This window comes from Sebastes fasciatus, chromosome 5, assembly GCF_043250625.1.
Source record: "Sebastes fasciatus isolate fSebFas1 chromosome 5, fSebFas1.pri, whole genome shotgun sequence".
NCBI lineage: Eukaryota > Metazoa > Chordata > Actinopteri > Perciformes > Sebastidae > Sebastes > Sebastes fasciatus.
The window spans coordinates 30,755,000-30,782,247 of NC_133799.1; the positions used below are offsets into that span (position 1 = coordinate 30,755,000).

The 27,248-nt window shown below is 42.4% G+C and overlaps 3 protein-coding genes and 1 long non-coding RNA gene across 4 annotated transcripts in view; 1 reads left to right on the forward strand and 3 right to left on the reverse strand.

Annotated features, from left to right (window-relative positions):
• uhmk1 (U2AF homology motif (UHM) kinase 1) overlaps nucleotides 1-27,248 on the reverse strand; it is a 123,973-nt gene that overhangs the window by 78,490 nt on the left and 18,235 nt on the right. The gene's annotated exons all lie outside the window — the stretch shown is intronic.
• On the reverse strand, nucleotides 230-3,688 carry LOC141768625 (nardilysin-like). The gene is made up of 3 exons (XM_074637019.1): nucleotides 3,392-3,688; nucleotides 2,079-2,110; nucleotides 230-594 (listed from the first exon to the last, which is right to left on the reverse strand). The coding sequence occupies exons 1-3, from the start codon at nucleotides 3,461-3,463 to the stop codon at nucleotides 372-374; spliced, it is 327 nt and encodes a 108-aa protein (XP_074493120.1). The 5' UTR covers nucleotides 3,464-3,688; the 3' UTR covers nucleotides 230-371.
• On the reverse strand, nucleotides 13,300-16,118 carry LOC141768626 (uncharacterized). The gene is made up of 3 exons (XR_012594124.1): nucleotides 15,849-16,118; nucleotides 13,757-14,250; nucleotides 13,300-13,726 (listed from the first exon to the last, which is right to left on the reverse strand). It is a non-coding gene; the product is annotated as an uncharacterized LOC141768626 (long non-coding RNA).
• On the forward strand, nucleotides 16,957-26,727 carry LOC141768272 (meprin A subunit beta-like). Its single transcript, XM_074636400.1, has 15 exons — nucleotides 16,957-17,111; nucleotides 17,294-17,321; nucleotides 17,953-18,003; nucleotides 18,094-18,137; nucleotides 19,575-19,653; nucleotides 19,757-19,874; nucleotides 20,651-20,829; nucleotides 20,988-21,206; nucleotides 22,490-22,639; nucleotides 23,807-24,022; nucleotides 24,219-24,475; nucleotides 25,604-25,814; nucleotides 25,919-26,095; nucleotides 26,187-26,443; nucleotides 26,550-26,727. The coding sequence occupies exons 1-15, from the start codon at nucleotides 17,070-17,072 to the stop codon at nucleotides 26,553-26,555; spliced, it is 2,034 nt and encodes a 677-aa protein (XP_074492501.1). The 5' UTR covers nucleotides 16,957-17,069; the 3' UTR covers nucleotides 26,556-26,727.

Below are 27,248 nucleotides of genomic sequence, written 5' to 3' on the forward strand. Positions count from 1 at the left end.
GGATTCACGTGCGCACATTTCCAGGTGGAGTGTGATTTATAAAGGGAACATTGCTTGCAGGTGTGCGTACGCACGGTTTATAAGTCAGATTTTTTTTTTGCCGTACGCCATTTTCGGCTTTTGTGCGCACGTACATTTTTAGTATGGATCCTAGCACTGTTTTATAAATGAGACCCCTGATTCTGTAGCGTATTCAGAGTAACAGGGACTAGGTTTCTGAAAAGAGATGCTGTTGTTGAAATTTTCAACACACTAACATTGTATTGCTGTTGAGGCAGAATGCTGATATCTTGAAATCTTGACATTTAAAACTGAAACAATCTGCATGACCAGAGTGAACAAGGGGTATGTGGAAAAAACAGGATTTTAATTTAGTAAACGGAACCTTTAAAAGCATCATAGATGGCGAGTAAATGTGAATCTGCGAGGGTGAAAGTGTGATGGTTTTTTCCTACCTGGTAGTAGACGGTGACCTCAGAGTTGGCGTCTCCTTTGTTGAGAGATTTGACTTTACAGAGAAGCTGTTTCTGAGGCAGCTCCACCACCCGGAACAACACGGGGACCTCTGCCGACAGAGGCTGGAACTGCAGCTTCCTGCAGAGACACAGACAAACTAATAACATCACATTTACACACCAGTCTGGACCGGAACACAGCTGGGCTGTGTACTGCAGGACGAGTCTTCAAACTGGCTGAACGATTCCTCTGTAGCTCAGACAAAAGTTCAGCTAATTTAAAATATATAGACGGACTGGGTAGTGATGGTTTTGATCCATCTTACATCAATGCAACAAATGTTTCTATTTGTTTTCTGGTAAATAATAAATACTCATTTCAGTGTTCTTCACCTCCAAGATGTAAAACCTTTAGAAACCTATTGTGAAAGGTAAGAACGGAAGGAGTGGATCTGGTCTGCGCTGCCTTTGTTAAAGTTGAAAGAAGGAATAAAGTTTGCCGTCTTGGTTCGGACTACGGAGCCTCCAAGTTCATATAAATATAAATGCAACTCAACCCGTTCTGCACAGCGTGATTGGTTGATGCCTTTATTTGAGGTGCGAAAGCTCCAAAAAATCAACCTTGTTCCGTAAAAAAATTAAATCGTTTTTTCCGACGCATAATATTCACATTGTGTGTAAAGATTCATGACAAAAACAACAGTTAGAAAAAATATACTAGCGTGTGAAAAAAAACTCCCCCCTTTGAAAAAGGTGTTAACACTGCAATTTAGAAAATGGTCAACATTTAAAGGGGCTTTTTGTAACTTTTTAAGCGTATAAATGTACCGGGTCGGGACACATGCTCGCGTGTTGCCGGAGCCTCTGCTCTGCTGCCTGCCTGCCTTCACTCAGACAGCGCGTGCGTTCTCGCTGACTCGCTCCACCTCTAGACGTGAACGTGCGTTCATTCCACACTGCAGAAGAGTTAGTTTAGCTCTGAGAATACAGTGGACGTTTGTGCAGAAATAACTGCTGCAGCTCCTCCAGACCAACAGAGGCTTTCCGTGTCTTGTGAAGTGACGGGGCTCCGCAGCGAGACACGTTACCGTCTCGTTACCGACCGGGTGCCGGTGTCTCCCTGCTCTCTCCGGCTGTGGGCGGAGACGACAAGTTACTCGCTGCGGAGCCCCGGCACCGACCCGCTTTTCCTGCTCAGCCTCCGTGTCTCCCTCTCCGTAGGGAGACACGGAGGCAGAGCAGGAAAAGCCAGGAGTGATTCATGGAGAGACCTTCGTCTGGTCAGCTAACATTACTGCTAAGCCGGTGAAATATAGAGTGATATTGTGGTTTTAGGTGACGTGTGTCGCCTCACTGTTTTGAGCGATGCTCGTTCAGGTATATTTAGAGCGAGCAAGCGCGAGCCCGACTCTGACTTTCGTTGACTTCACGGCCACAGGTGTCGCTGTTAACAAGCATTTCTGAAAGTTACAAATAGTCCCTTTAAGTATCTTCTTTAAAAAGTTAAATGTGAAGCTTTCAGTCTTAAGAGTGTGAATTTGATCAGAAGATTTGACTTTTGAATTAAACATCCAACACCAGAAACGTTGAGAGTGCAATAAAGAAATGAAGCAGGATACTCACTCAATGTAATACTGCAGAAACTCTTTGGACTCCTGTTGAGGGACACAAAGTGCGTTAGATTACAACTTTTCAAACTGGTTACCTCAACAGGACATTTTAATGGGGAACAAACATCTGTGTGTGAGAGAGGAGTTGGTTTTAAAAAATGAGATTTAAGAAAACAAAATCTTAAAATAAACCCAGTTAGTCCGGAACTACTTTCTACCACTTTCTAAGAAATAATCTGAACTAAAAAGGTTCTGTCAATTATCCAAAGTAATGAAAGATAAATTGATTTCATTTTTAAATTAGATTTGATTGGATTTTGGAAGGATAATGAGCATATGGGTTGAAAGGTATGAATCTGTTGAGCCTCAAACCCAGCTGTGTTGCAGGATGATAACTCTGCGCACACTGTGTACATCGCTGCTGTGCAGGCTGAGGAAGAGGGATGTTGTCACTAGAGCTGCAAATGAAAACAATCGGCAACTCTTTATATCATGAAGTCATTTTTCAAAAATGAAATGTCAACTTGCTCCGATTCCAGCCTCTGCTGCTTTTCTTTTGTCTCTCACTAAACTGAAAGCAAACTTAATTATCGTCGGGTTTTAAGACAAAAACAAGAAGTTTAATGACATTGTCTTGATATTTCTCAGTTTTCGGATGTTTTATTGACCAAAGAATTAATCAATAATAAAAAAAATAATCGTTAGCTGCAGCCCGCTAGTTGTCACTAGTAGTTGGCATGGTGAAGTTACTCTTTAAATCATTACAACTTATTGAATTAGGGGACATAATGTGCAATATCACAGACATACTTATTGAACATTTTGAATTAACCATATATGTGTACTTCAGCTTTGATATTGTACATACAATAGCTACAATACATACAATAGGTATATGCCACTTCTCATACATATCTATATTCAACTCACCAAGAAGCAGGTTTGAGAAGTGAGCAACTTCTGATCCTTACTGTTAACCTTGTTTATAATTTGGGGATTTGTGGCTTTTGGATATCTGTTTATTGATATTGCATATCTGCACTCTTTTCACACTTTGTACTGCAACTGCTGCACAACAATTTCCCTCAGGATAAATAAAGTTCTACCTTATCTTAAATGTTATCGATCAAAGTTTTGAGCAGCACAAACACAAACTAAATTCTATTCACCTCCAGTATTTTCAGAGAAACATAAACAGAAAAAACGAAACTACAGTGGAATTATTTTTTGTAATTTAGGGGAACTGACTGTTTGTAGTGTTTGTATTGCTCTTCAGCTGTACGTTTCTGTTTGTTTTTCTACATCACAGACGTCAGTGTGTCTCACCGTGCTGGTGAAGTTTCCCTGCACCAGCCCCTCGGCGTACAGCTCCGACTTCAGCCCGGTGACGAAAGTCATGAGGTCATCGACGGTCAGACCCTTCGTGACGGCCTGATACTTCTGAATGACCGACCAGCGACAGTGTTCCAGGATCTGCAGACGGACGTCCCTGCAGAGAGACGGATGGGGAGGAAAACCCAAGCCGACACAGAAATCACTGTCAGACTTTCTTTACAGAGGCAGCTGCTGCTCAGTGAACCTCTCTGTTCGGTCACATGTGTTTTATTAAATTACAAACTATGTTGTAAAGTGGTAACAATTAACCAAAAACAAACAGAGATTTGTCAGAGATTTGACTACATAGATACACTGTTTTCTGTATTAAATAAAATCAAATTAAAGTTTACAACTCAAATCTTTATAGTTGCCCTTTCACCACAATGTCTGTTGATTTAAGGGCTGATGATGAAGGGAAAGACCTGGGGTCTCATTTATAAAACAGCGCGTAGGATCCATACTAAAAATGTACGTGCGCACAAAAGCCGGAAATGGCGTACGGCAAAAGAAAATCAGACTTATAAACCGTGCGTACGCACACCTGCAAGCAATGTTCCCTTTATAAATCACACTCCACCTGGAAATGTGCGCACGTGAATCCGCCTCATATTCCGCCCACTACACGCCCACATTCAACCATAAATGGTCAATGCAAAGCACCTCATGAATGTTTCTGCATGTGAATGAGCCTGTTGATCAGTGGATCTTTACGGTGAATCACGGCGACTCCCGAGAGGAAGACAGAGAAAAGGAGTTTTTCTGACACAGAGATGGAGGTGTTTGTAGGTGAAGAGGACTCTGAACACTCGTTCCCTCCTGATTCTGTCATTCACGTCACGTAGTCCTCACAGTGACGGTATATCCACCAGCACCATGCAGCATGTTCCGAGTCTCACCTCTGTGGACATCACTCATCATTTCTGCATCATCAGTGAAATTCAACTTCTGTTCACAAGGTGTTGCTCTAGGTTTACAGTCTTGCATGTCAAACCTTTCGAGTATTTTCTCCACATATCTCTTCTGTGACATTTTCACACATTTATCACTTTGGTCAAAATCGATCGACCAAGAAAATATTTCAGTTTACCCAAGTCTTTCATCTTGAATTTAGCTGCGAGCATCTCCTTCACAACCTTCAGTGCATTTTCATCACTGGCAGCAATGATCAAGTCATCAACCCATATTATCATGACCACTTTCTCATTTTCTGTTTCCCTTGTGTAAACACAATGATCAGCTGGGTTTTGCAGAAAATCATTTTCTCTCAGATACTCATGTAGTGTCTTGTTCCAATTTCTGCCTGATCGTTTTAGACCATATAATAACTTTTCTAGTTTATACACCAACTTTTCATTTGTGCTAGACATTACATCATCTGGTTGTTCCATGTAAATCTCGCAATCTATTGGTGCATGTAGACAGGCAGTTTTGACATCCATCTGATGTAAAATGCGGCTTTTTGCATCAACACTCTGATACTGGTCAGGTTAGCAGTAGGAGAAAAAGTCTCCTCATAGTCCACACCCATCTTTTGGCTGTATCCTTTGGCTACATATCGTGCCTTGTATTTGTCAGATCCATCAACATTGTTCTTGATTGCATACACCCATCTACATCCCACTGCTTTCTTACCCTCAGGCAAGTTGGTTAAGGTAAATGTGTCATTTTCTCTCAGCGATTGAATTTCTTCGTCCATCGCATCAACCCACTCCTTTGAGTTAGATGAAGTTACAGCTTCCCTGAATGTTAAGGGAACATTGCACATTAATCTGTAACAATAATCTATGTTAGTCAGCACCTGATCATCACTCTCCTCGCCAAACACATATTCACTTAAATAACCTGGCTTCTTCCTCTCTCTAGAAGGGTATCTTGTAGGCTTATGATTAGTCTCACTTATCTGTGTTGGGCTGTTCACCTCAGGTACAATTACTGGAACCTGGCCCCGTCCTGGACTCACATCAGTATTTTGCCCGGTCTGGTTAGCTCTGTTCTGCGCCTAAAAATCATCCTCATCAGGTGTCATGTCAGTCTGTGTCTGTCGCTCTGCAACTGTTTTGGTCACAAACTTCAACAGTCTGTGCTTTTGAACTTTCCCACTGTCAGGATAGTAGACCAAGTAGGCCGGGCTATTCTTGTCGTAACCGACAAAGATTCCCTTCTCACACCTTGAGTCTAGTTTTCTCTTGTCCTGTTTATAGGCATTACACACTGACCCAAACTTTTGCATCCTGGAAATGTTAGGCCGTCTGCCTGTCGGCATTAAGTAAGGTGTCTGTTTTGTGCGATTGTTAAAGCATCTGTTCCTCACTACAGCTGCTGTCTGCACTGCATAGGTCCATAACTCCTTTGACAACTCGCTCTCTATTAGCATACACCTAGCCATGTCAAACAGGGTGCGCCAATTTCGCTCAGCAGTACCATTCTGGTGTGGCGAGTATGGTGCTGAAGTCTCATGTCTGATCCCATTTCTGCTGAGAAGTGCCTGGTAATTCCTTCCTGTGAATTCTGCACCATTGTCAGACCTGATACATTTAATCTTTCCGTATGGGGTAGTATCAGCAAGAAACGTCTGTTGCTTGCACTGTGTCACTCTTCTGTTTTAGAAAATACACAAATACTGCACTGGGATAGTCATCAGTGAATGATAACGCGAACCTATACCCGTCTCTGGACTCTGGGTCTATTGGTCCCGCTAGATCTGTGTGTACCAACTCTAGAGCTGCTTTGGCTCGTACATCAGGCTCCCTGTTCCTAGTTTGGATAAACTTTCCCTGTGTGCACACTTCACATTGTACATCAGGTTTGTCTGTTTTACCCTTAATTGTCATACCATTAACAACATTCTGTAATCTCTAAATATATTCATAATAATTACAGTGCCCTAGGATCTCATGCCATGTCTGCATGTCATAACACCCGTTACATTGGTCATCACATTCACCATTTACTATGTGTAAATAGAATAGTCTGTTATACTCATGAATGTGGAATTGTGCACCGTCTCTGTGTTGTAGGACGTCTTTCCCTTGCTTGAAGATTACGGTCGCTCCACTGGCAGTAGCTGCTTTTACAGAAAAGATGTCCAGCGGGTATGAGGGGATGTACAGCGCCTGTCTCAGCGTTGTGTTGTGGCGTTGCCCTCTGCTGTCTATCAAGCAAACCTCTGCGTCTCCTCTGCGCTCTGCTACTCCGGTGCACCTTGTACCATCAGCCAGCTCCACGCAGTGTGTCTCGGCCTGGAACTTGTCGTCAAATTTCTTGAACCTTGCAATATCTGTGATGATATGCGAAGTAGCCCCCCGTATCCACCATCAGACCTCTCGCCTCGACACCACGGCCTGGCTCGATCTCTGCGTCCTCGTCACTCATCCGGAATGCATACTCTGTGCTGCTCTCCTTTTCAGAAACTTTTCCTGCGTCGCCTCGCCGCTGTTTCTGACTGCAGGTTGCGTCCCGATGTGTGGTGCTTTTACACTGACTACACCACTGCTTGCGTGTACATGCTCTGGCTTTGTGTCCTCTCAGGCCACATCTGAAGCATATGATGTCTAAATTCTCAGCTCCTTGGACACTTGAACTTGCCACTGCGGGCCTCATACTCGGCTGCACTCGCGCCTTCATGACATTATCATCAGATGCTGTTGTACGCATCTTCTCAGTGTCCTCGTAGCTCCGTAGTTTAGTTTTGAATTCGGCAAAAGGCACTGCCACATCCCTTTGCATGACATGAATAGCAAACGGTTTGAATGATTCTGAAAGTCCCTTCAAAATCATCGCTACTAACAGCCCGTCACTTAATGTCTCACCAGCGTTTCTCGATGCTGTGATGGCAGTCTCTGCTCGTATAACATATTCAGTCACACTCTCGCTGCTCGACTTCTGAAGTGAAGTCAGTTCTGTGTACAGGCTAATTACACGAGGCTTACCTTTGCTTGCATAATAGTCTCTCAGGATCTTTAGTGCTTCCCGCCCGTTGTCCGCTGCTTCCCGCATTACCAGCAACAAACTTTTGTCATCCAGAAACTGGATTAGCTCCGCAAATGCCTCGTCATTTTTCTCTTGATCGTCTTCTTCCTCATCTTCGGTGGTGGGCTCCTTTAAAATAGTGTCCTTTAGCCCTTGCAAACGAAGATGGCTCAATAGTTTGGTCTCCCACAGTTCATAGTTCTTTTCATCTCTGTCAAAAACTAGCCGTGACTAACGGCTGCTTGACTGGGTAACCCGTCTGCTCATGGTGCTAGCATAGCACGCTGACTCTCACCGGACACGCGGTACATTGCGACGTTTCTCTCGGTGGTAACTCGCTGGATAACTTCTCTGGGTATTTTCTCTGGGTAACTTCTCTGGATAACTTCTCTGGATAACTTTTCTGGATAACTCTGGATAACTTCACAACCTTCTGTGCATTTTCATCACTGGCAGCAATGATCAAGTCATCAACCCATATTATCATGACCACTTTCTCATTTTCTGTTTCCCTTGTGTAAACACAATGATCAGCTGGATTTTGCAGAAAATCATTTTCTCTCAGATACTCAGTGTCTTGTTCCAATTTCTGCCTGATCGTTTTAGACCATATAATAACTTTTCTAGTTTATACACCAACTTTTCATTTGTGCTAGACATTACATCATAACACTCTGGTTGTTCCATGTAAATCTCGCAATCTATTGGTGCATGCAGACAGGCAGTTTTGACATCCATCTGATGTAAAATGCGGCTTTTTGCATCAACACTCTGATACTGGTCAGGTTAGCAGTAGGAGAAAAAGTCTCCTCATAGTCCACACCCATCTTTTGGCTGTATCCTTTGGCTACATATCGTGCCTTGTATTTGTCAGATCCAGCAACATTGTTCTTGATTGCATACACCCATCTACATCCCACTGCTTTCTTACCCTCAGGCAAGTTGGTTAAGGTAAATGTGTCATTTTCTCTCAGCGATTGAATTTCTTCGTCCATCGCATCAACCCACTCCTTTGAGTTAGATGAAGTTACAGCTTCCCTGAATGTTAAGGGAACATTGCACCTTAATCTGTAACAATAATCTATGTTAGTCAGCACCTGATCATCACTCTCCTCGCCAAACACATATTCACTTAAATAACCTGGCTTCTTCCTCTCTCTAGAAGGGTATCTTGTAGGCTTATGATTAATCTCACTTATCTGTGTTGGGCTGTTCACCTCAGGCACAATTACTGGGACCTGGCCCCGTCCTGGACTCACATCAGTATTTTGCCCGGTCTGGTTAGCTCTGTTCTGCACCTCAAAATCATCCTCATCAGGTGTCATGTCAGTCTGTGTCTGTCGCTCTGCAACTGTTTTGGTCACAAACTTCAACAGTCTGTGCTTTTGAACTTTCCCACTGTCAGGATAGTAGACCAAGTAGGCCGGGCTATTCTTGTCGTAACCGACAAAGATTCCCTTCTCACACCTTGAGTCTAGTTTTCTCTTGTCCTGTTTATAGGCATAACACACTGACCCAAACTTTTGCATCCTGGAAATGTTAGGCCGTCTGCCTGTCAGCATTAAGTAAGGTGTCTGTTTTGTGCGATTGTTAAAGCATCTGTTCCTCACTACAGCTGCTGTCTGCACTGCATAGGTTCATAACTCCTTTGACAACTTGCTCTCTATTAGCACCTACCTAGCCATGTCAAACAGGGTGCGCCAATTTCGCTCAGCAGTACCATTCTGGTGTGGCGAGTATGGTGCTGAAGTCTCATGTCTGATCCCATTTCTGCTGAGAAGTGCCTGGTAATTCCTTCCTGTGAATTCTGCACCATTGTCAGACCTGATACATTTAATCTTTCCGTATGGGGTAGTATCAGCAAGAAACGTCTGTTGCTTGCACTGTGTCACTCTTCTGTTTTAGAAAATACACAAATACTGCACTGGAATAGTCATCAGTGAATGATAACGCAAACCTATACCCGTCTCTGGACTCTGGGTCTATTGGTCCCGCTAGATCTGTGTGTACCAACTCTAGAGCTGCCTTGGCTCGTACATCAGGCTCCCTGTTCCTAGTTTGGATAAACTTTCCCTGTGTGCACACTTCACATTGTACATCAGGTTTGTCTGTTTTACCCTTAATTGTCATACCATTAACAACATTCTGTAATCTCTGAATATCATCATAATTACAGTGCCCTAGGATCTCATGCCATGTCTGCATGTCATAACACCCGTTACATTGGTCATCACATTCACCATTTACTATGTGTAGATAGAATAGTCTGTTATACTCATGAATGTGGAATTGTGCACCGTCTCTGTGTTGTAGGACGTCTTTCCCTTGCTTGAAGATTACGGTCGCTCCGCTTGCAGTAGCTGCTTTTACAGAAAAGATGTCCAGCGGGTATGAGGGAATGTACAGCGCCTGTCTCAGCGTTGTGTTGTGGCGTTGCCCTCTGCTGTCGATCAAGCAAACCTCCGCGTCTCCTCTGCGCTCTGCTACTCCGGTGCACCTTGTACCATCAGCCAGCTCCACGCAGTGTGTCTCGGCCTGGAACTTGTCGTCAAATTTCTTGAACCTTGCAATATCTGTGATGATATGCGAAGTAGCCCCCCGTATCCACCATCAGACCTCTCGCCTCGACACCACGGCCTGGCTGGATCTCGGCGTCCTCGTCACTCATCCGGAATGCATACTCTGTGCTGCTCTCCTTTTCAGAAACTTTTCCTGCGTCGCCTCGCCGCTGTTTCTGACTGCAGGTTGCGTCCCGATGTGTGGTGCTTTTACACTGACTACACCACTGCTTGCGTGTACATGCTCTGGCTTTGTGTCCTCTCAGGCCACATCTGAAGCATATGATGTCTGCATTCTCAGCTCCTTGGACACTCGAACTTGCCACTGCGGGCCTCATACTCGGCTGCACTCGCGCCTTCATGACATTATCATCAGATGCTGTTGTACGCATCTTCTCAGTGTCCTCGTAGCTCCGTAGTTTAGTTTTGAATTCGGCAAAAGGCACTGCCACCTCTCTTTGCATGACATGAATAGCAAACGGTTTGAATGATTCTGAAAGTCCCTTCAAAATCATCGCTACTAACAGCCCGTCACTTAATGTCTCACCAGCGTTTCTCGATGCTGTGATGGCAGTCTCTGCTCGTATAACATATTCAGTCACACTCTCGCTGCTCGACTTCTGAAGTGAAGTCAGTTCTGTGTACAGGCTAATTACACGAGGCTTACCTTTGCTTGCATAATAGTCTCTCAGGATCTTTAGTGCTTCCCGCCCGTTGTCCGCTGCTTCCCGCATTACCAGCAACAAACTTTTGTCATCCAGAAACTGGATTAGCTCCGCAAATGCCTCGTCATTTTTCTCTTGATCGTCTTCTTCCTCATCTTCAGTGGTGGGCTCCTTTAAAATAGTGTCCTTTAGCCCTTGCAAACGAAGATGGCTCAATAGTTTGGTCTCCCACAGTTCATAGTTCTTTTCATCTCTGTCAAAAACTAGCCGTGACCAACGGCTGCTTGACTGGGTAACCCGTCTGCTCATGGTGCTAGCATAGCACGCTGACTCTCACCGGACACGCGGTACATTGCGACGTTTCTCTCGGTGGTAACTCGCTGGATAACTTCTCTGGGTAACTCTGGATAACTTCTCTGGGTAACTCTGGATAACTTCACAACCTTCAGTGCATTTTCATCACTGGCAGCAATGATCAAGTCATCAACCCATATTATCATGACCACTTTCTCATTTTCTGTTTCCCTTGTGTAAACACAATGATCAGCTGGATTTTGCAGAAAATCATTTTCTCTCAGATACTCATGTAGTGTCTTGTTCCAATGTCTGCCTGATCGTTTTAGACCATATAATAACTTTTCTAGTTTATACACCAACTTTTCATTTGTGCTAGACATTACATCATAACCCTCTGGTTGTTCCATGTAAATCTCGCAATCTATTGGTGCATGCAGACAGGCAGTTTTGACATCCATCTGATGTAAAATGCGGCTTTTTGCATCAACACTCTGATACTGGTCAGATTAGCAGTAGGAGAAAAAGTCTCCTCATAGTCCACACCCATCTTTTGGCTGTATCCTTTGGCTACATATCGTGCCTTGTATTTGTCAGATCCAGCAACATTGTTCTTGATTGCATACACCCATCTACATCCCACTGCTTTCTTACCCTCAGGCAAGTTGGTTAAGGTAAATGTGTCATTTTCTCTCAGCGATTGAATTTCTTCGTCCATCGCATCAACCCACTCCTTTGAGTTAGATGAAGTTACAGCTTCCCTGAATGTTAAGGGAACATTGCACCTTAATCTGTAACAATAATCTATGTTAGTCAGCACCTGATCATCACTCTCCTCGCCAAACACATATTCACTTAAATAACCTGGCTTCTTCCTCTCTCTAGAAGGGTATCTTGTAGGCTTATGATTAATCTCACTTATCTGTGTTGGGCTGTTCACCTCAGGCACAATTACTGGGACCTGGCCCCGTCCTGGACTCACATCAGTATTTTGCCCGGTCTGGTTAGCTCTGTTCTGCACCTCAAAATCATCCTCATCAGGTGTCATGTCAGTCTGTGTCTGTCGCTCTGCAACTGTTTTGGTCACAAACTTCAACAGTCTGTGCTTTTGAACTTTCCCACTGTCAGGATAGTAGACCAAGTAGGCCGGGCTATTCTTGTCGTAACCGACAAAGATTCCCTTCTCACACCTTGAGTCTAGTTTTCTCTTGTCCTGTTTATAGGCATAACACACTGACCCAAACTTTTGCATCCTGGAAATGTTAGGCCGTCTGCCTGTCAGCATTAAGTAAGGTGTCTGTTTTGTGCAATTGTTAAAGCATCTGTTCCTCACTACAGCTGCTGTCTGCACTGCATAGGTTCATAACTCCTTTGACAACTTGCTCTCTATTAGCACCTACCTAGCCATGTCAAACAGGGTGCGCCAATTTCGCTCAGCAGTACCATTCTGGTGTGGCGAGTATGGTGCTGAAGTCTCATGTCTGATCCCATTTCTGCTGAGAAGTGCCTGGTAATTCCTTCCTGTGAATTCTGCACCATTGTCAGACCTGATACATTTAATCTTTCCGTATGGGGTAGTATCAGCAAGAAACGTCTGTTGCTTGCACTGTGTCACTCTTCTGTTTTAGAAAATACACAAATACTGCACTGGAATAGTCATCAGTGAATGATAACGCAAACCTATACCCGTCTCTGGACTCTGGGTCTATTGGTCCCGCTAGATCTGTGTGTACCAACTCTAGAGCTGCTTTGGCTCGTACATCAGGCTCCCTGTTCCTAGTTTGGATAAACTTTCCCTGTGTGCACACTTCACATTGTACATCAGGTTTGTCTGTTTTACCCTTAATTGTCATACCATTAACAACATTCTGTAATCTCTGAATATCATCATAATTACAGTGCCCTAGGATCTCATGCCATGTCTGCATGTCATAACACCCGTTACATTGGTCATCACATTCACCATTTACTATGTGTAGATAGAATAGTCTGTTATACTCATGAATGTGGAATTGTGCACCGTCTCTGTGTTGTAGGACGTCTTTCCCTTGCTTGAAGATTACGGTCGCTCCGCTTGCAGTAGCTGCTTTTACAGAAAAGATGTCCAGCGGGTATGAGGGAATGTACAGCGCCTGTCTCAGCGTTGTGTTGTGGCGTTGCCCTCTGCTGTCGATCAAGCAAACCTCCGCGTCTCCTCTGCGCTCTGCTACTCCGGTGCACCTTGTACCATCAGCCAGCTCCACGCAGTGTGTCTCGGCCTGGAACTTGTCGTCAAATTTCTTGAACCTTGCAATATCTGTGATGATATGCGAAGTAGCCCCCCGTATCCACCATCAGACCTCTCGCCTCGACACCACGGCCTGGCTGGATCTCGGCGTCCTCGTCACTCATCCGGAATGCATACTCTGTGCTGCTCTCCTTTTCAGAAACTTTTCCTGCGTCGCCTCGCCGCTGTTTCTGACTGCAGGTTGCGTCCCGATGTGTGGTGCTTTTACACTGACTACACCACTGCTTGCGTGTACATGCTCTGGCTTTGTGTCCTCTCAGGCCACATCTGAAGCATATGATGTCTGCATTCTCAGCTCCTTGGACACTCGAACTTGCCACTGCGGGCCTCATACTCGGCTGCACTCGCGCCTTCATGACATTATCATCAGATGCTGTTGTACGCATCTTCTCAGTGTCCTCGTAGCTCCGTAGTTTAGTTTTGAATTCGGCAAAAGGCACTGCCACCTCTCTTTGCATGACATGAATAGCAAACGGTTTGAATGATTCTGAAAGTCCCTTCAAAATCATCGCTACTAACAGCCCGTCACTTAATGTCTCACCAGCGTTTCTCGATGCTGTGATGGCAGTCTCTGCTCGTATAACATATTCAGTCACACTCTCGCTGCTCGACTTCTGAAGTGAAGTCAGTTCTGTGTACAGGCTAATTACACGAGGCTTACCTTTGCTTGCATAATAGTCTCTCAGGATCTTTAGTGCTTCCCGCCCGTTGTCCGCTGCTTCCCGCATTACCAGCAACAAACTTTTGTCATCCAGAAACTGGATTAGCTCCGCAAATGCCTCGTCATTTTTCTCTTCATCGTCTTCTTCCTCATCTTCGGTGGTGGGCTCCTTTAAAATAGTGTCCTTTAGCCCTTGCAAACGAAGATGGCTCAATAGTTTGGTCTCCCACAGTTCATAGTTCTTTTCATCTCTGTCAAAAACTAGCCGTGACCAACGGCTGCTTGACTGGGTAACCCGTCTGCTCATGGTGCTAGCATAGCACGCTGACTCTCACCGGACACGCGGTACATTGCGACGTTTCTCTCGGTGGTAACTCGCTGGATAACTTCTCTGGGTAACTCTGGATAACTTCTCTGGGTAACTCTGGATAACTTCACAACCTTCAGTGCATTTTCATCACTGGCAGCAATGATCAAGTCATCAACCCATATTATCATGACCACTTTCTCATTTTCTGTTTCCCTTGTGTAAACACAATGATCAGCTGGATTTTGCAGAAAATCATTTTCTCTCAGATACTCATGTAGTGTCTTGTTCCAATGTCTGCCTGATTGTTTTAGACCATATAATGACTTTTCTAGTTTATACACCAACTTTTCATTTGTGCTAGACATTACATCATAACCCTCTGGTTGTTCCATGTAAATCTCGCAATCTATTGGTGCATGTAGACAGGCAGTTTTGACATCCATCTGATGTAAAATGCGGCTTTTTGCATCAACACTCTGATACTGGTCAGGTTAGCAGTAGGAGAAAAAGTCTCCTCATAGTCCACACCCATCTTTTGGCTGTATCCTTTGGCTACATATCGTGCCTTGTATTTGTCAGATCCAGCAACATTGTTCTTGATTGCATACACCCATCTACACCCCACTGCTTTCTTACCCTCAGGCAAGTTGGTTAAGGTAAATGTGTCATTTTCTCTCAGCGATTGAATTTCTTCGTCCATCGCATCAACCCACTCCTTTGAGTTAGATGAAGTTACAGCTTCCCTGAATGTTAAGGGAACATTGCACATTAATCTGTAACAATAATCTATGTTAGTCAGCACCTGATCATCACTCTCCTCGCCAAACACATATTCACTTAAATAACCTGGCTTCTTCCTCTCTCTAGAAGGGTATCTTGTAGGCTTATGATTAGTCTCACTTATCTGTGTTGGGCTGCTCACCTCAGGCACAATTACTGGAACCTGGCCCCGTCCTGGACTCACATCAGTATTTTACCTGGTCTGGTTAGCTCTGTTCTGCACCTCAAAATCATCCTCATCAGGTGTCATCTCAGTCTGTGTCTGTCGCTCTGCAACTGTTTTGGTCACAAACTTCAACAGTCTGTGCTTTTGAACTTTCCCACTGTCAGGATAGTAGACCAAGTAGGCCGGGCTATTCTTGTCGTAACCGACAAAGATTCCCTTCTCACACCTTGAGTCTAGTTTTCTCTTGTCCTGTTTATAGGCATTACACACTGACCCAAACTTTTGCATCCTGGAAATGTTAGGCCGTCTGCCTGTCGGCATTAAGTAAGGTGTCTGTTTTGTGCGATTGTTAAAGCATCTGTTCCTCACTACAGCTGCTGTCTGCACTGCATAGGTTCATAACTCCTTTGACAACTCGCTCTCTATTAGCATACACCTAGCCATGTCAAACAGGGTGCGCCAATTTCGCTCAGCAGTACCATTCTGGTGTGGCGAGTATGGTGCTGAAGTCTCGTGTCTGATCCTATTTCTGCTGAGAAGTGCCTGGTAATTCCTTCCTGTGAATTCTGCACCATTGTCAGACCTAATATACATACATACTGGGTAACTTCTCTGGGTAACTTCTCTGGATAACTCTGGATAACTCTGGATAACTTCTCTGGGTAACTTCTCTGGATAACTTCTCTGGGTAACTTCTCTGTATAACTCTGGGTAACTTCTCTGGATAACTTCTCTGGGTAACTCTGGATAACTTCACAACCTTCAGTGCATTTTCATCACTGGCAGCAATGATCAAGTCATCAACCCATATTATCATGACCACTTTCTCATTTTCTGTTTCCCTTGTGTAAACACAATGATCAGCTGGGTTTTGCAGAAAATCATTTTCTCTCAGATACTCATGTAGTGTCTTGTTCCAATGTCTGCCTGATTGTTTTAGACCATATAATGACTTTTCTAGTTTATACACCAACTTTTCATTTGTGCTAGACATTACATCATCTGGTTGTTCCATGTAAATCTCGCAATCTATTGGTGCATGTAGACAGGCAGTTTTGACATCCATCTGATGTAAAATGCGGCTTTTTGCATCAACACTTTGATACTGGTCAGGTTAGCAGTAGGAGAAAATGTCTCCTCATAGTCCACACCCATCTTTTGGCTGTATCCTTTGGCTACATATCCTACCTTGTATTTGTCAGATCCATCAACATTGTTCTTGCATGCATACACCCATCTACACCCCACTGCTTTCTTCTCAGGGTAACTCTGGGTAACTCTGGATAACTTCTCTGGGTAACTCTGGATAACTCTGGGCCCATAACCCGTTAGCAGAGTTGAATATGTGCAGCGATTCTGGCGTGTGTACTCAGTACTAGACCAAAACCATAACGGAGGAATCTTCGATGTAGATGGTTTCCAGTCGCTCTTTATTCCTTTGTCATCACCAAACATTTGCCATAAAGTCAACATTTCAACGTCAATCCATTTATTTTCAAACTATAACAAAAGTTCATCTCTCAAAGTAAAACAGCAGCATCATATCACAAATAAGTCATAGTATAGTGTGTCTAAAAAAGTAATTCAAAACTCACAGTGTGGTATGGTATGGTACAGTATTTTAGAGTTACATTAAATTAACATTATCTACTTTATTAATAAAGTTTTTATTAAAATTAGTTTGTTATATACACACACATATATATATATACATACACACACACACACACACACATATATATACACACACACACACACACACACACACACACACACACACACACAAGTCATAAAAAACAGATCATGTGGATGTTGCGTGCACTGTAGTCTTTTCTACCTCTGTATAAAAACAGAAGCAGCAACATTTCCTCAAACACAGCAGGACTGAGGCAGGTTGAACCGACACAGTGAGTGAGTGTGTGTCTGCAGCTGGAGCCATGGCACTCAGGTGGATCATACTGTTCTTTGGCCTGGGACTAGTAAGTGGAAGCCTTTACATTTTTGTGAAATATTAACATATTGTATATCTCCAGTGCCAAACAATAACATTGTTTGTCACAAAGTTGAGTTGCTGCTCAGAATGTCACTTCATTCTTTAGTAAATCATGTCATCAATTTTCCTCTATTGATTGATTAATGTATTTTCTAATGTAATTTCTAGGCTGCTGCTAAGCTAACAGGTGATACGGGTGAGTCACATATTATGATGTTTTGCATGTTAATTACTGTGAAAAGGTAGACAAAAACAAAAAAGTACAAGATTTAGGTTGGGGTTAGATTACACTCAAGACAAAGTGAGACGATTTAAAATACCTTGCCATCCTGTACACTTATGATCTTTTGGCATTGAATTCATGATCCTTACATTTTACAGGGTTGCTTACACAGTATCCCCACTGCACCCTTCATATACTGTACATTCAGCTCAACAGAGAAAGTTCTAATTTCCTACTTCTCACTTTGAGATATTTTAGTGTACTACTTTCTACTTCTTACTAAAATATGATCAAGTGAGAAGTAGGAAATTAGAACTACTTCTCACTTGAACATATTTTAGTGTACTGAGGTGTCAGCAAATTGAATACCTGAAATAAATCTGTGGGGACTCTCACTCGGAACAAGTTGGAAGTCCATTTCAAATCTGAAAATAGTCAGGAGGCAAAATTTAAATGTAAGAATAAATAAGCTTTAAAATATATGTGAAATGTTTTACAGTTAACACATTGAGGTTCTGGGGCAGGGCACCAGTACAATAATAATTATGTTACTAAGATCATAATCCCATTTTTGAGCAGCAATTTATTGATTCTACATCTACAGAAACCGATGTTGACGAAGGCCATGACTGGGACATCTTAGACATCAATAAAGGTTTGTGAACAAACTGTTTTTGTTTTGCTTTGTTGGATAATATGTCTATATCTTTGAATTTCGTCAACCAATACAATTTTCCTTTTTCAGCGGCTGGACTGGACCTGCTGGAGGGAGATATCGAAGAGGATGAAGTAAGCTGCTTCAGTAATCTGCATATTCGGGCCTATTTGATTATGCCATTATATTTGTGTCAATTCTGGGCACAATGGGACAGTTTGAGCACAGAAAAAGATTTTTTGCACACACATACATTATATTTTTACTTCCCTAGTCAACAATGAAACCTACCTACCTGCTCTGTTTATTCGATATAAATATAATGTACCATTGGTACCAACCATGTCATACTAGCTTGTCGCAAAGGAGGTTAAATAACGTTCCAAACTTACGCAAAATATTGGCGAGGAAAAACTGGCGTGGCCATTTTTAAAGGGATCCCTTGACCTCTGACCTCAAGATATGTGAATGAAAATGGGTTCTATGGGTACCCACGAGTCTCCCCTTTACAGACATGCCCACTTTATGATAATCACATGCAGTTTGGGGCAAGTCATAGTCAAGTCAGCACACTGACACACTGACAGCTGTTGTTGCCTGTTGGGCTGCAGTTTGCCATGTTATGATTTGAGCATATTATTTATGCTAAATGCAGTACCTGTGAGGGTTTCTGGAGAATATTTGTCATTGTTTTGTGTTGTTAATTAATTTCCAATAATAAATATATACATACATTTGCATAAAGCAGCATATTTGCCCACTCCCATGTTATTAAGAGTATTAAATACTTGAAAAATCTCCCTTTAAGGTACATTTTGAACAGATTAATCGTGATTAACTATGGACAATCATGCTATTATCACAATTAAATATTTTAATCTATTGACAGCCCTAGTTAAAAGTCATAAAAAATAATAGTATAGTACGTCAAAAAAAGATAGATATACAGTATATATATATATACAGTATATATATATATATATATTTATATACAAACAAAAATATAAAAAAACACACAAAACTGATGTTTCCTCAAATTAAATTATCATTTGCGTGTTAATTATTTCTCTAATATATATCTAATTTATATCTATATCTTATATTTATATATGTGCAAAATTCTTAGTGAGTGCTCAAAATGTCCCATTAAGCATTAAGACACAAATATGATTTCATATTTGAGCAGTATGTGAAGGAACTAAAGCTGTGCGATAGGAAGAGTATTAATGTGATGATAGTCATAAGACTTGATTTTCTTAACAGATGTAACTGTACAATGATATCTGCTCACCAACATGAATTTAAATAATTAAAATGATGCCTATGTAGATATGTAAAACCAGTTTTATAGAAATAAAAGCTTACAGGTGGTGACGTCTTCTATTAGGACGGAATACCCTCATTGTCTTGAAGGACTTTGAATTTGCATGACAATCAAGGAAAGCTTACAATTTAAAAAGAGAAGGTTTCAGTTGTATCATTTACTTAAATAAATCTGTTCAAGTTTTTGCTCTGTTTCTCCTTTATCCATTTCTAATTGTATACTTATTGTTTTCGTTCATTCCCATCAGACATTCAGCAGAAACTCCAGAATAGGAGACAAGTACCGCTGGCCAACAACCATTCCCTACTACCTAGAGGACAGTCTGGGTAAGAAACTCACATTCACAGTACCTAACGTATTAATATGGATATGCACCACATTGAGATGCTTTTTTATGTGTTTCTTTGTCTTACACTATGTAACGTGTAGAAATGAATGCAAAGGGAGTGATCCTGAAGGCATTTGACGAGTTCAGACTGAAGACCTGCATTGACTTCACACCATGGAAAGGAGAGAAGAACTACATCTCTGTGCATAAAGGGAGCGGGTGAGCGCTGCATTTCTTCAGTGCTTATTACGTGCCTGCTGGTTGAATATGTCCTGGCACATGAAGCCACAAGACAAAACACTGCGTCCTTAACAAACGTTTATGACTACATTTTAATGTGAATGAGGTCGCTTGTAGTGACAAACCCACAGAGAGTTATCACTCGACTCTGCAGTTCCCCTCAGCTCTACAGAACCTTTTAGCACCTTTCAGCTTATTGTTTTGGTTTCACGGCACACAACTTAAGCTATTTTCATGTGTTACATGTTACAATCAGCTGATTGTTCGTGTCCCCACTTTTTACAACGTCAAGTAACATTTTCACTGTACAAACGTAGTCATTTTAAACCTAACCATGTTGTTTTTTCCTAAACCTAACTATAGTGGTTTTGTTGCCTTAACCTAAGCAAGTGTTTTTGTGTAACTCACAACATTAAGCAAGTGTTTACTGCGAGTGAAAAGTGACGCCGAGGGTTCTGACAAAGCGTCAGCATGTGACGAGTTGAAATGAGAACGTGTTGCAGCTGCTGTCCCCAAGTGGCAACATTTTTTTATTATCACTGCTTTAAGCCTACAGAGAATTTCGACAAAAATCCAATGAAAGTGCAGTATTTATTCCAGTATAATGTGCTATTAGTTAAGGTTTATGCACAAATGTTACCGAGGCTGGTTCTGTGCTAAAGCCGGGAGAGCTACTTGTCATCGTCTGAAGGCCGGCCTTCTCTCCGGGGCTTAAAAGACCATTTAGTGAAAAGTGAATCTCGCTCTCTCCATAGGTGCTCCTCGCGTGTAGGCAACCGGCGTGTCGGGAAGCAGCGGCTGTCCATTGGTAGAGGCTGTGATCGTCTAAGTACCGTTGAGCATGAGTTCCTGCACGCTCTGGGCTTCTGGCACGAGCAGTCCAGAGCTGACCGCGATGATTACGTCAACATCATGTGGGATCGCATTGAACCTGGTAACATTGATTTGTAACACCTTGAATTACAGTTCAAAACTTTTTTTAAATAAGCGACAAACTGTACAGAAACTATTATTTCTCCTCATAATATCTGAATCCACTTTCAAAAACAAAGGGACGTATTCTTCCTGATAGTCTTTTTATGCCTTCCTCAGGTGAAAAGCACAACTTCAGAAAATACGACGACACAGTGTCCAGCGCTCTGGGCGTTCCCTATGACTACGGCTCTGTAATGCACTACAGCAAGACGTCCTTCAGCATCAACTCCGATCCCACCATCGTCACCAAGATCCCCCACTTCATGGATGTGATTGGTCAGAGGATGGGGTTCAGCGCCAGTGACCTCGCCAAGCTCAACCGTCTCTACAACTGCAGTGAGTAATCTCAAGCGGTCATTCTGCCCAGCAAACAATAAATGAGACATAAAACCTGCACTTTGAGTGTTTGAACAGTCAACAAACTAAATCACCTCATAAAATAGGAATGATTTTTGTCCCATAATAACCTTGCAGATTTACAGGAAAGGTCAGAGTTTATCTGGCATAAGATGATGCTAACATATATTGATAATCTTGTGCAATAATCTATTATTTATCAGCCCTTAATAATACCGGGGGATGCCACAAATTACTCATCAAACAGCCATAGCTTCATTAAAGCCGAATGTTTTCAGGCTTCAGATCAGTACACAGTTCTACGCTTTCTTCTGCGTCCAGGTGAACTTCCTGCTCTTTACCTGCAATATCACCCCTCAGTTATCAAGCTGACCGATCGAGCACTGTGTCATATCGATATCTTTCTGTATGTCCTCCACATATCTCGAGAACCGTTCATCCGATCAACTTCACACTTGGCGGGTGTATTGCTGGGGACCCAAGGGGGTGCAGTGTCAAATGTGGTGCGATTTGACCAGATGGTGGCGCTTTAACAATGAACTTTACGTTTTGGCGTAACGCTCAGAAATTTTTTTTATTGGGCAGCCGAATTACAAGTTATCATCAGTTGGATTAACCCAGACCACAATTCAACTTGCTATGAATTATGGGATGCTCATCCTTTTCACTGTCATACATAGTTCAAAAGAAAATGGCACTCAGCTCTGTGCACTCGCCATAGATATAGAATGAGTAAGCCCGCTACAACGGTACACATAACAATGGCCACCGCTCTGATCCTGCTATGTTTATTTGGATGGGAATGTCCGTTCTACTCTCATTTTATTTCTATGGTAACACTGTTTTAACAATCCAACCAGAACATGGCATAAGGTTAAAGCTTTTTTTTCATTTGGATGATGCATATTCTGGCAAATAATCCTCAGTTTCCTCCATCAATGATGGGTAAGGGATTTTCAGACTGGACGGGAGCTGGTATAACTTTACTGTACTTTACTTTACTTAAAATCATTTCAACAAATTTAAGTGGAATATGACTTGGCTCTCGTTATTTAGGCTACGGTTGCCTGGTTTCTTACATTCTGTTAGAATGTATAGAAGTGGCGATGTATCTATATATTATCTATGCAAAAATACACAGTTTATTAGCATTCCAGGTTTATGACGGGAATGGTAAAGAAAGTTCCAGTCAAACAAGATAAAAGTCTCAACTCACTGTACTGATGTATCTTGATGACATTGTTACTGTTTTCTCTCCACAGCCACGTCTTCTAACTTTGTGGACAGCTGTGACTTTGAGTTGGAGAACATCTGTGGGATGATTCAGGGTCCTGGCAACGCAAAGTGGGAACAACGTAGTTCTGTGAGCGGAGGGCCTCAGACTGACTTCTCCAACATGGGACAATGCAAAGGTGACTGTCAATGAAAACAAATACATGTTATGGTTCATGTTATGTTCAAAGTCCAGGACTTTCTTTTTTATATCTACTGGAGACTGGAGGGAAATGGTGCAGTCACAATTTGGCATATTGGGTTTGAGCATTTTAATTTATTTATGACACACTGGAAAATGCAGATAAAGTAATCTTATATTATACACATCTGTGCTGTTATCCAGTGAGCAATTATTAAAGAAAGCTAATCACTGTATCACCTTATAGCATCATATATAGTGTTTAGTGTCTGAAGACATTTTAAAAACAAAGGTGTCTCGAGTGATTTATAACATAACCTGTACAAAGTACAGGCTGGTAGTAAAAACACAGATAAATACCTATTTATTAGTGATTTATTAGCTACAATTTAGAGTGTGTTTCTTTCATTAGTTGTTATAAAAAGCTGAAACATAATTCTGGGATTTACTGCTCACATAAAGCTAAAAAGCTATCCACCCCTGTGCTGGCTAATAAACTTTGAGCCCCTCAATGTCATCATTTTAACAAAGATATGACAAGACATGGATGTCTCTGCTGAGGGTAGAAAAATTGTTCAGGAAATGTGCTCTAAGTCCAGGCAGTACGACCTGGAGGAGACTTCAAAGGTGCTCTATATGATGTCCAGAGCATTAATACAGTATACATATTATGTAAGAGATAATGTTATGTAAGAAACCATGACAGGGTGATGCAGAGGGGTGGTTTATTTCACAACAATGACCTGCTCTCTGTACATTATCCCGTTTATTACACGGCTACTTACTTAAGAAATCAATAATTTGACACAGAAATGGTCCGCCAGTCTGACATCATAACTGCGTCCATAGCAACGGTTATACATAGCAGCAGTCTGCTATAAATAACAGACTGTAGAACGCCGTGATTGAACAATCAGAAATGAGTATTCAAAAAAGCCGTGTAATAAACATATGTAATATTATGTAAAGATATAGGCGTAGTGGAGTAATGTCTACCTGAACAGAGAGTGAATTTGCTCTCCCTCTGTGTGTGTTGTAATCCGAGCTTCTCTGTGCTTTGTTGACAAAGCCGGGCCGGCCGCACATGCTTTTAGTAATATTAAAATGTAATATGACAATCTTCAGAGGTCATACATTACCCACTGTTGTCTCCTCCTGCCCTCAGGAACAGGCTACTTCATGCACTTCAGGACAGCCTCCACTAAACCCGGTGAACAGGCATTCCTGGAGAGTCGTTGGCTTTACCCCAAACCTGGAGCCCAGTGTCTGCAGTTCTTCCTCTATAACACCGGGGCAGATGATGATGTCCTCAATATCTGGGTACGAGAGTATGACGAGGCCAACCCCGGCGGTAAACTGAAGCTCTTCAAGAGTATTTCAGGTAACAAATGAAATAATACATATTGTATGATATATAGTATAGTTATAATTAACATGTTGTGTAACCAGAATAATTTGAAAGAAGCTGAAATCGAATCAAAACCTCAAATATTTCACCTACCACCATAGTAACCATAGTAATAAATTAGTGATTCATAGTGTAATATTAATGTCTATTCTATCTGTTCTCTTTACAGGAGGCGTCATGGGCTCCTGGGAACTGCACAACATCAATCTGAATGTGACAAAGAAGGCCCGTGTGGTTTTTGAGGGCGTGAGGGGAAAGAACCCATCGAAGGGAGGTCTCTCTCTGGACGACATTAACCTGTCATCCACAAAGTGTCCTCAGCACATCTGGCACATCCGCAACATCACCCGCCTGCTGGCCATCACACCAGTAGGAAAGAAACTGTACAGCCCTCGCTTTCTGTCTCCAGCAGGTTACTCCTTCCAGGTAAATTCCGTTTAAAGAGGATCTATTATGCTTATTTTCAGGTGTAAATTTGTATTTAGGTTTCTACTAGAACGTGTTTACATGCTTTAATGTTCAAAATCGCTTTATTTTTCTCACACCGACTGTACACCTCTCATCACTTGACAAGATTGGTCAATCAAACCTAACTTTTCGGACTCCGCTCCAACTAGCTTTTTTTGACGCTGTGCCAAACTATCTGCTAGGCAAAATGTGTTACTTGGTGACATCACCACGTTATGGAAGAAAAGGCGGGACTTCAAGCAAGGCGTTTCAGGCAGTTCAGCAGCCTGAAACGCAGCCTGTTGGGGAGATTAACTCCCTTTGGCGTGGGCTTTGTAACTTTGCAGACCTTTTACATAGACAAAAAACTATATAACACACTAGGGATGTCCCGAGAACCGATACTTCGGTACCAAGTCGATGCCAAAATTTTAAAAAAGTGACGGTACTCTTTTTCTACAGTACCGAAGGTACCGTACCGGAAAATTTTCCCACGGGTAATAAACTTGTGACAACAACGGTGTTATCGATTACACCGGACATTTTACAAGAAAGATTATGGTCAACATGTGCAGAGCGCTGACTCTGATCTGTACTGTCGGGTGGCGGTGTGTCTGGCCTATCCGGTAGTGCTTTTGCTGCGGGGCTCCGCTGCGGGGGTCTACCTGGCGCCCCTGCCTTGTGCACAACGGCTGTGACGGCTCAATCCACCTCGCGGCAATTACCTCATTAACGTTATGTTTCCCTTATAGCGTTGGGATTAAACGTGAAATATTGCCAAATAGGTGCGTTTGCTTTTCGCTTCGACAACAAATCCTCTGCTCCTACTACTCTGAGATGACGGACCAGATGCGTTCACGGTCAGTATGTAGTGTCCTTCATCTGACTATCGATTGATAGCGTGCCGCTGATACGCCAAAAGGAACAAAATGGGTCAATTATTTTTATTTATTACTTAAAGGCTACATGCCTCTGTTTTTTGTAATGTTCAAATGTTGAGAATTTATGTTCTGAAGAGGCGTTAAGTGAATGGTCAATTGACATATGTTACCATCATATGCTGGCTCAGTACTTTAACGTTACTTCATACTGCTCTGTGATCTCTAGGTCCGTGTGTACCTAAATGGAAGAAGCAAACGTCCAGGATACATGGCCATCTACTTCCACCTGACCTCAGGCCCAAACGACGACAAACTCAAGTGGCCGTGTCCGTGGCAGCAGGTAACTATGGCCCTAATGGATCAGCAGTCTGACATCAGACAGCAAATGAACATGCACCGAATGTTCACCACTGACCCCGACGAGAAGTCCTTTGACGGTAAGAGAAGGGTGGATAACTCGTAGTAGTGTAGCCACTCATTCTGTTCTTTATACAATGAATTGTTGTCAAACGGAGAATGACAGTTCACCTGTTTGTCCCAGGCACTGAGTACTACTGGGACGATCCCAGGAAGGTGGGCTATAAAGTGACTGCGTCTGATGGTAGCTATTACTATCGAGGCCCAAGATACGGAACAAGTAGATTCCTCACCCACAGCAGACTAAAGAGCAGAAACTTCATCAAAGGAGATGATGCCTTCTTCCTCTTCAGCATGGAAGGTGTGGAAGTCATTCAGATGGGACAACTATACTGTATATCTAGGATCATCCTGTCTCTGAAAGGTCACGGTTGTTGTCTACTTGTCCTCAGATATATCCAATCTGCTGGTACCTCAGCCCCTACCCTACTCCGCAGTCCACGCTGACCCCAGTCTGATGAAGGCTGCAGACCAAGGTGCTCCACAGGAAGCTAATAACCTCACGCTGATCATAGCTGTAGCAGGTTCTGTGGCAGCAGCCATGTTGGTGGTTACGGTGCTCATCGTAGGGAATGCCTGGAGGAGGAGGAGGGGATACCAGAAGATCGACAAGGCGGTGATCATACAGGACATGCCTGGATTCATGGAAGTGAGGGTTAAACAATAGCACTAATTCATTATAGAAAGAATTTACCATGCCTCATTTGTGCCAACGCATCTAAATGTACTAAATATATATGTCTATTTCGTTACAGGAGTAGCCGACCAAAGATTTACCATGATGTCCCGATAAAAGGAAAACATCAGCACTTATCATAAGAGAGAGCGCATTACTAAATTATCTGTTTAATCAGACTGTCACCTGACTCCTTTTCATGTATCATTTGAATTTGTATGCTAGAAATAAAATCTCTGACAGCATGCATGCTCAAACCATTTGTTTCCTTCTTCATTACCAGTCAGGGAGTGACTGATTTACAGTATTGTGGTTACTTTTCAAGACCTCAACCATGTAATTGTAAACTGTGAGGGTACTTAGGCATAATCTGACCCGCCAGATGATTTGTTACACAGAACCATTTGAGAAGCTGTCGTCGGAAACTGTTTGGAACAGGGCAGACACTTTCAAAAAATACTTGGCAGGTGATTGGATGAACCATCTGTCAATCAAACTCTTGCCGAAATCAGTCAGGAGAAGAGCGAAAACATCTCGACATTTTTGTAAATAAAAAAAACAAAAGTCTGATGTAGATTTTAAATGAACGGAAAAACTGCTGCTAAGAATAAAACCTTTGATTTGAACATGCTTTCTCTTACTAGTGTATTATCTATTTGAGTATAGTGAAATTAAACTGTCTACCTTATAGACATCTCAAATATAAATATAAATGGCCTAAAAAAGAAGAAATATATTGTTCTGTCCATCAATCAGTCACTTATTGAGCCAAAAACAA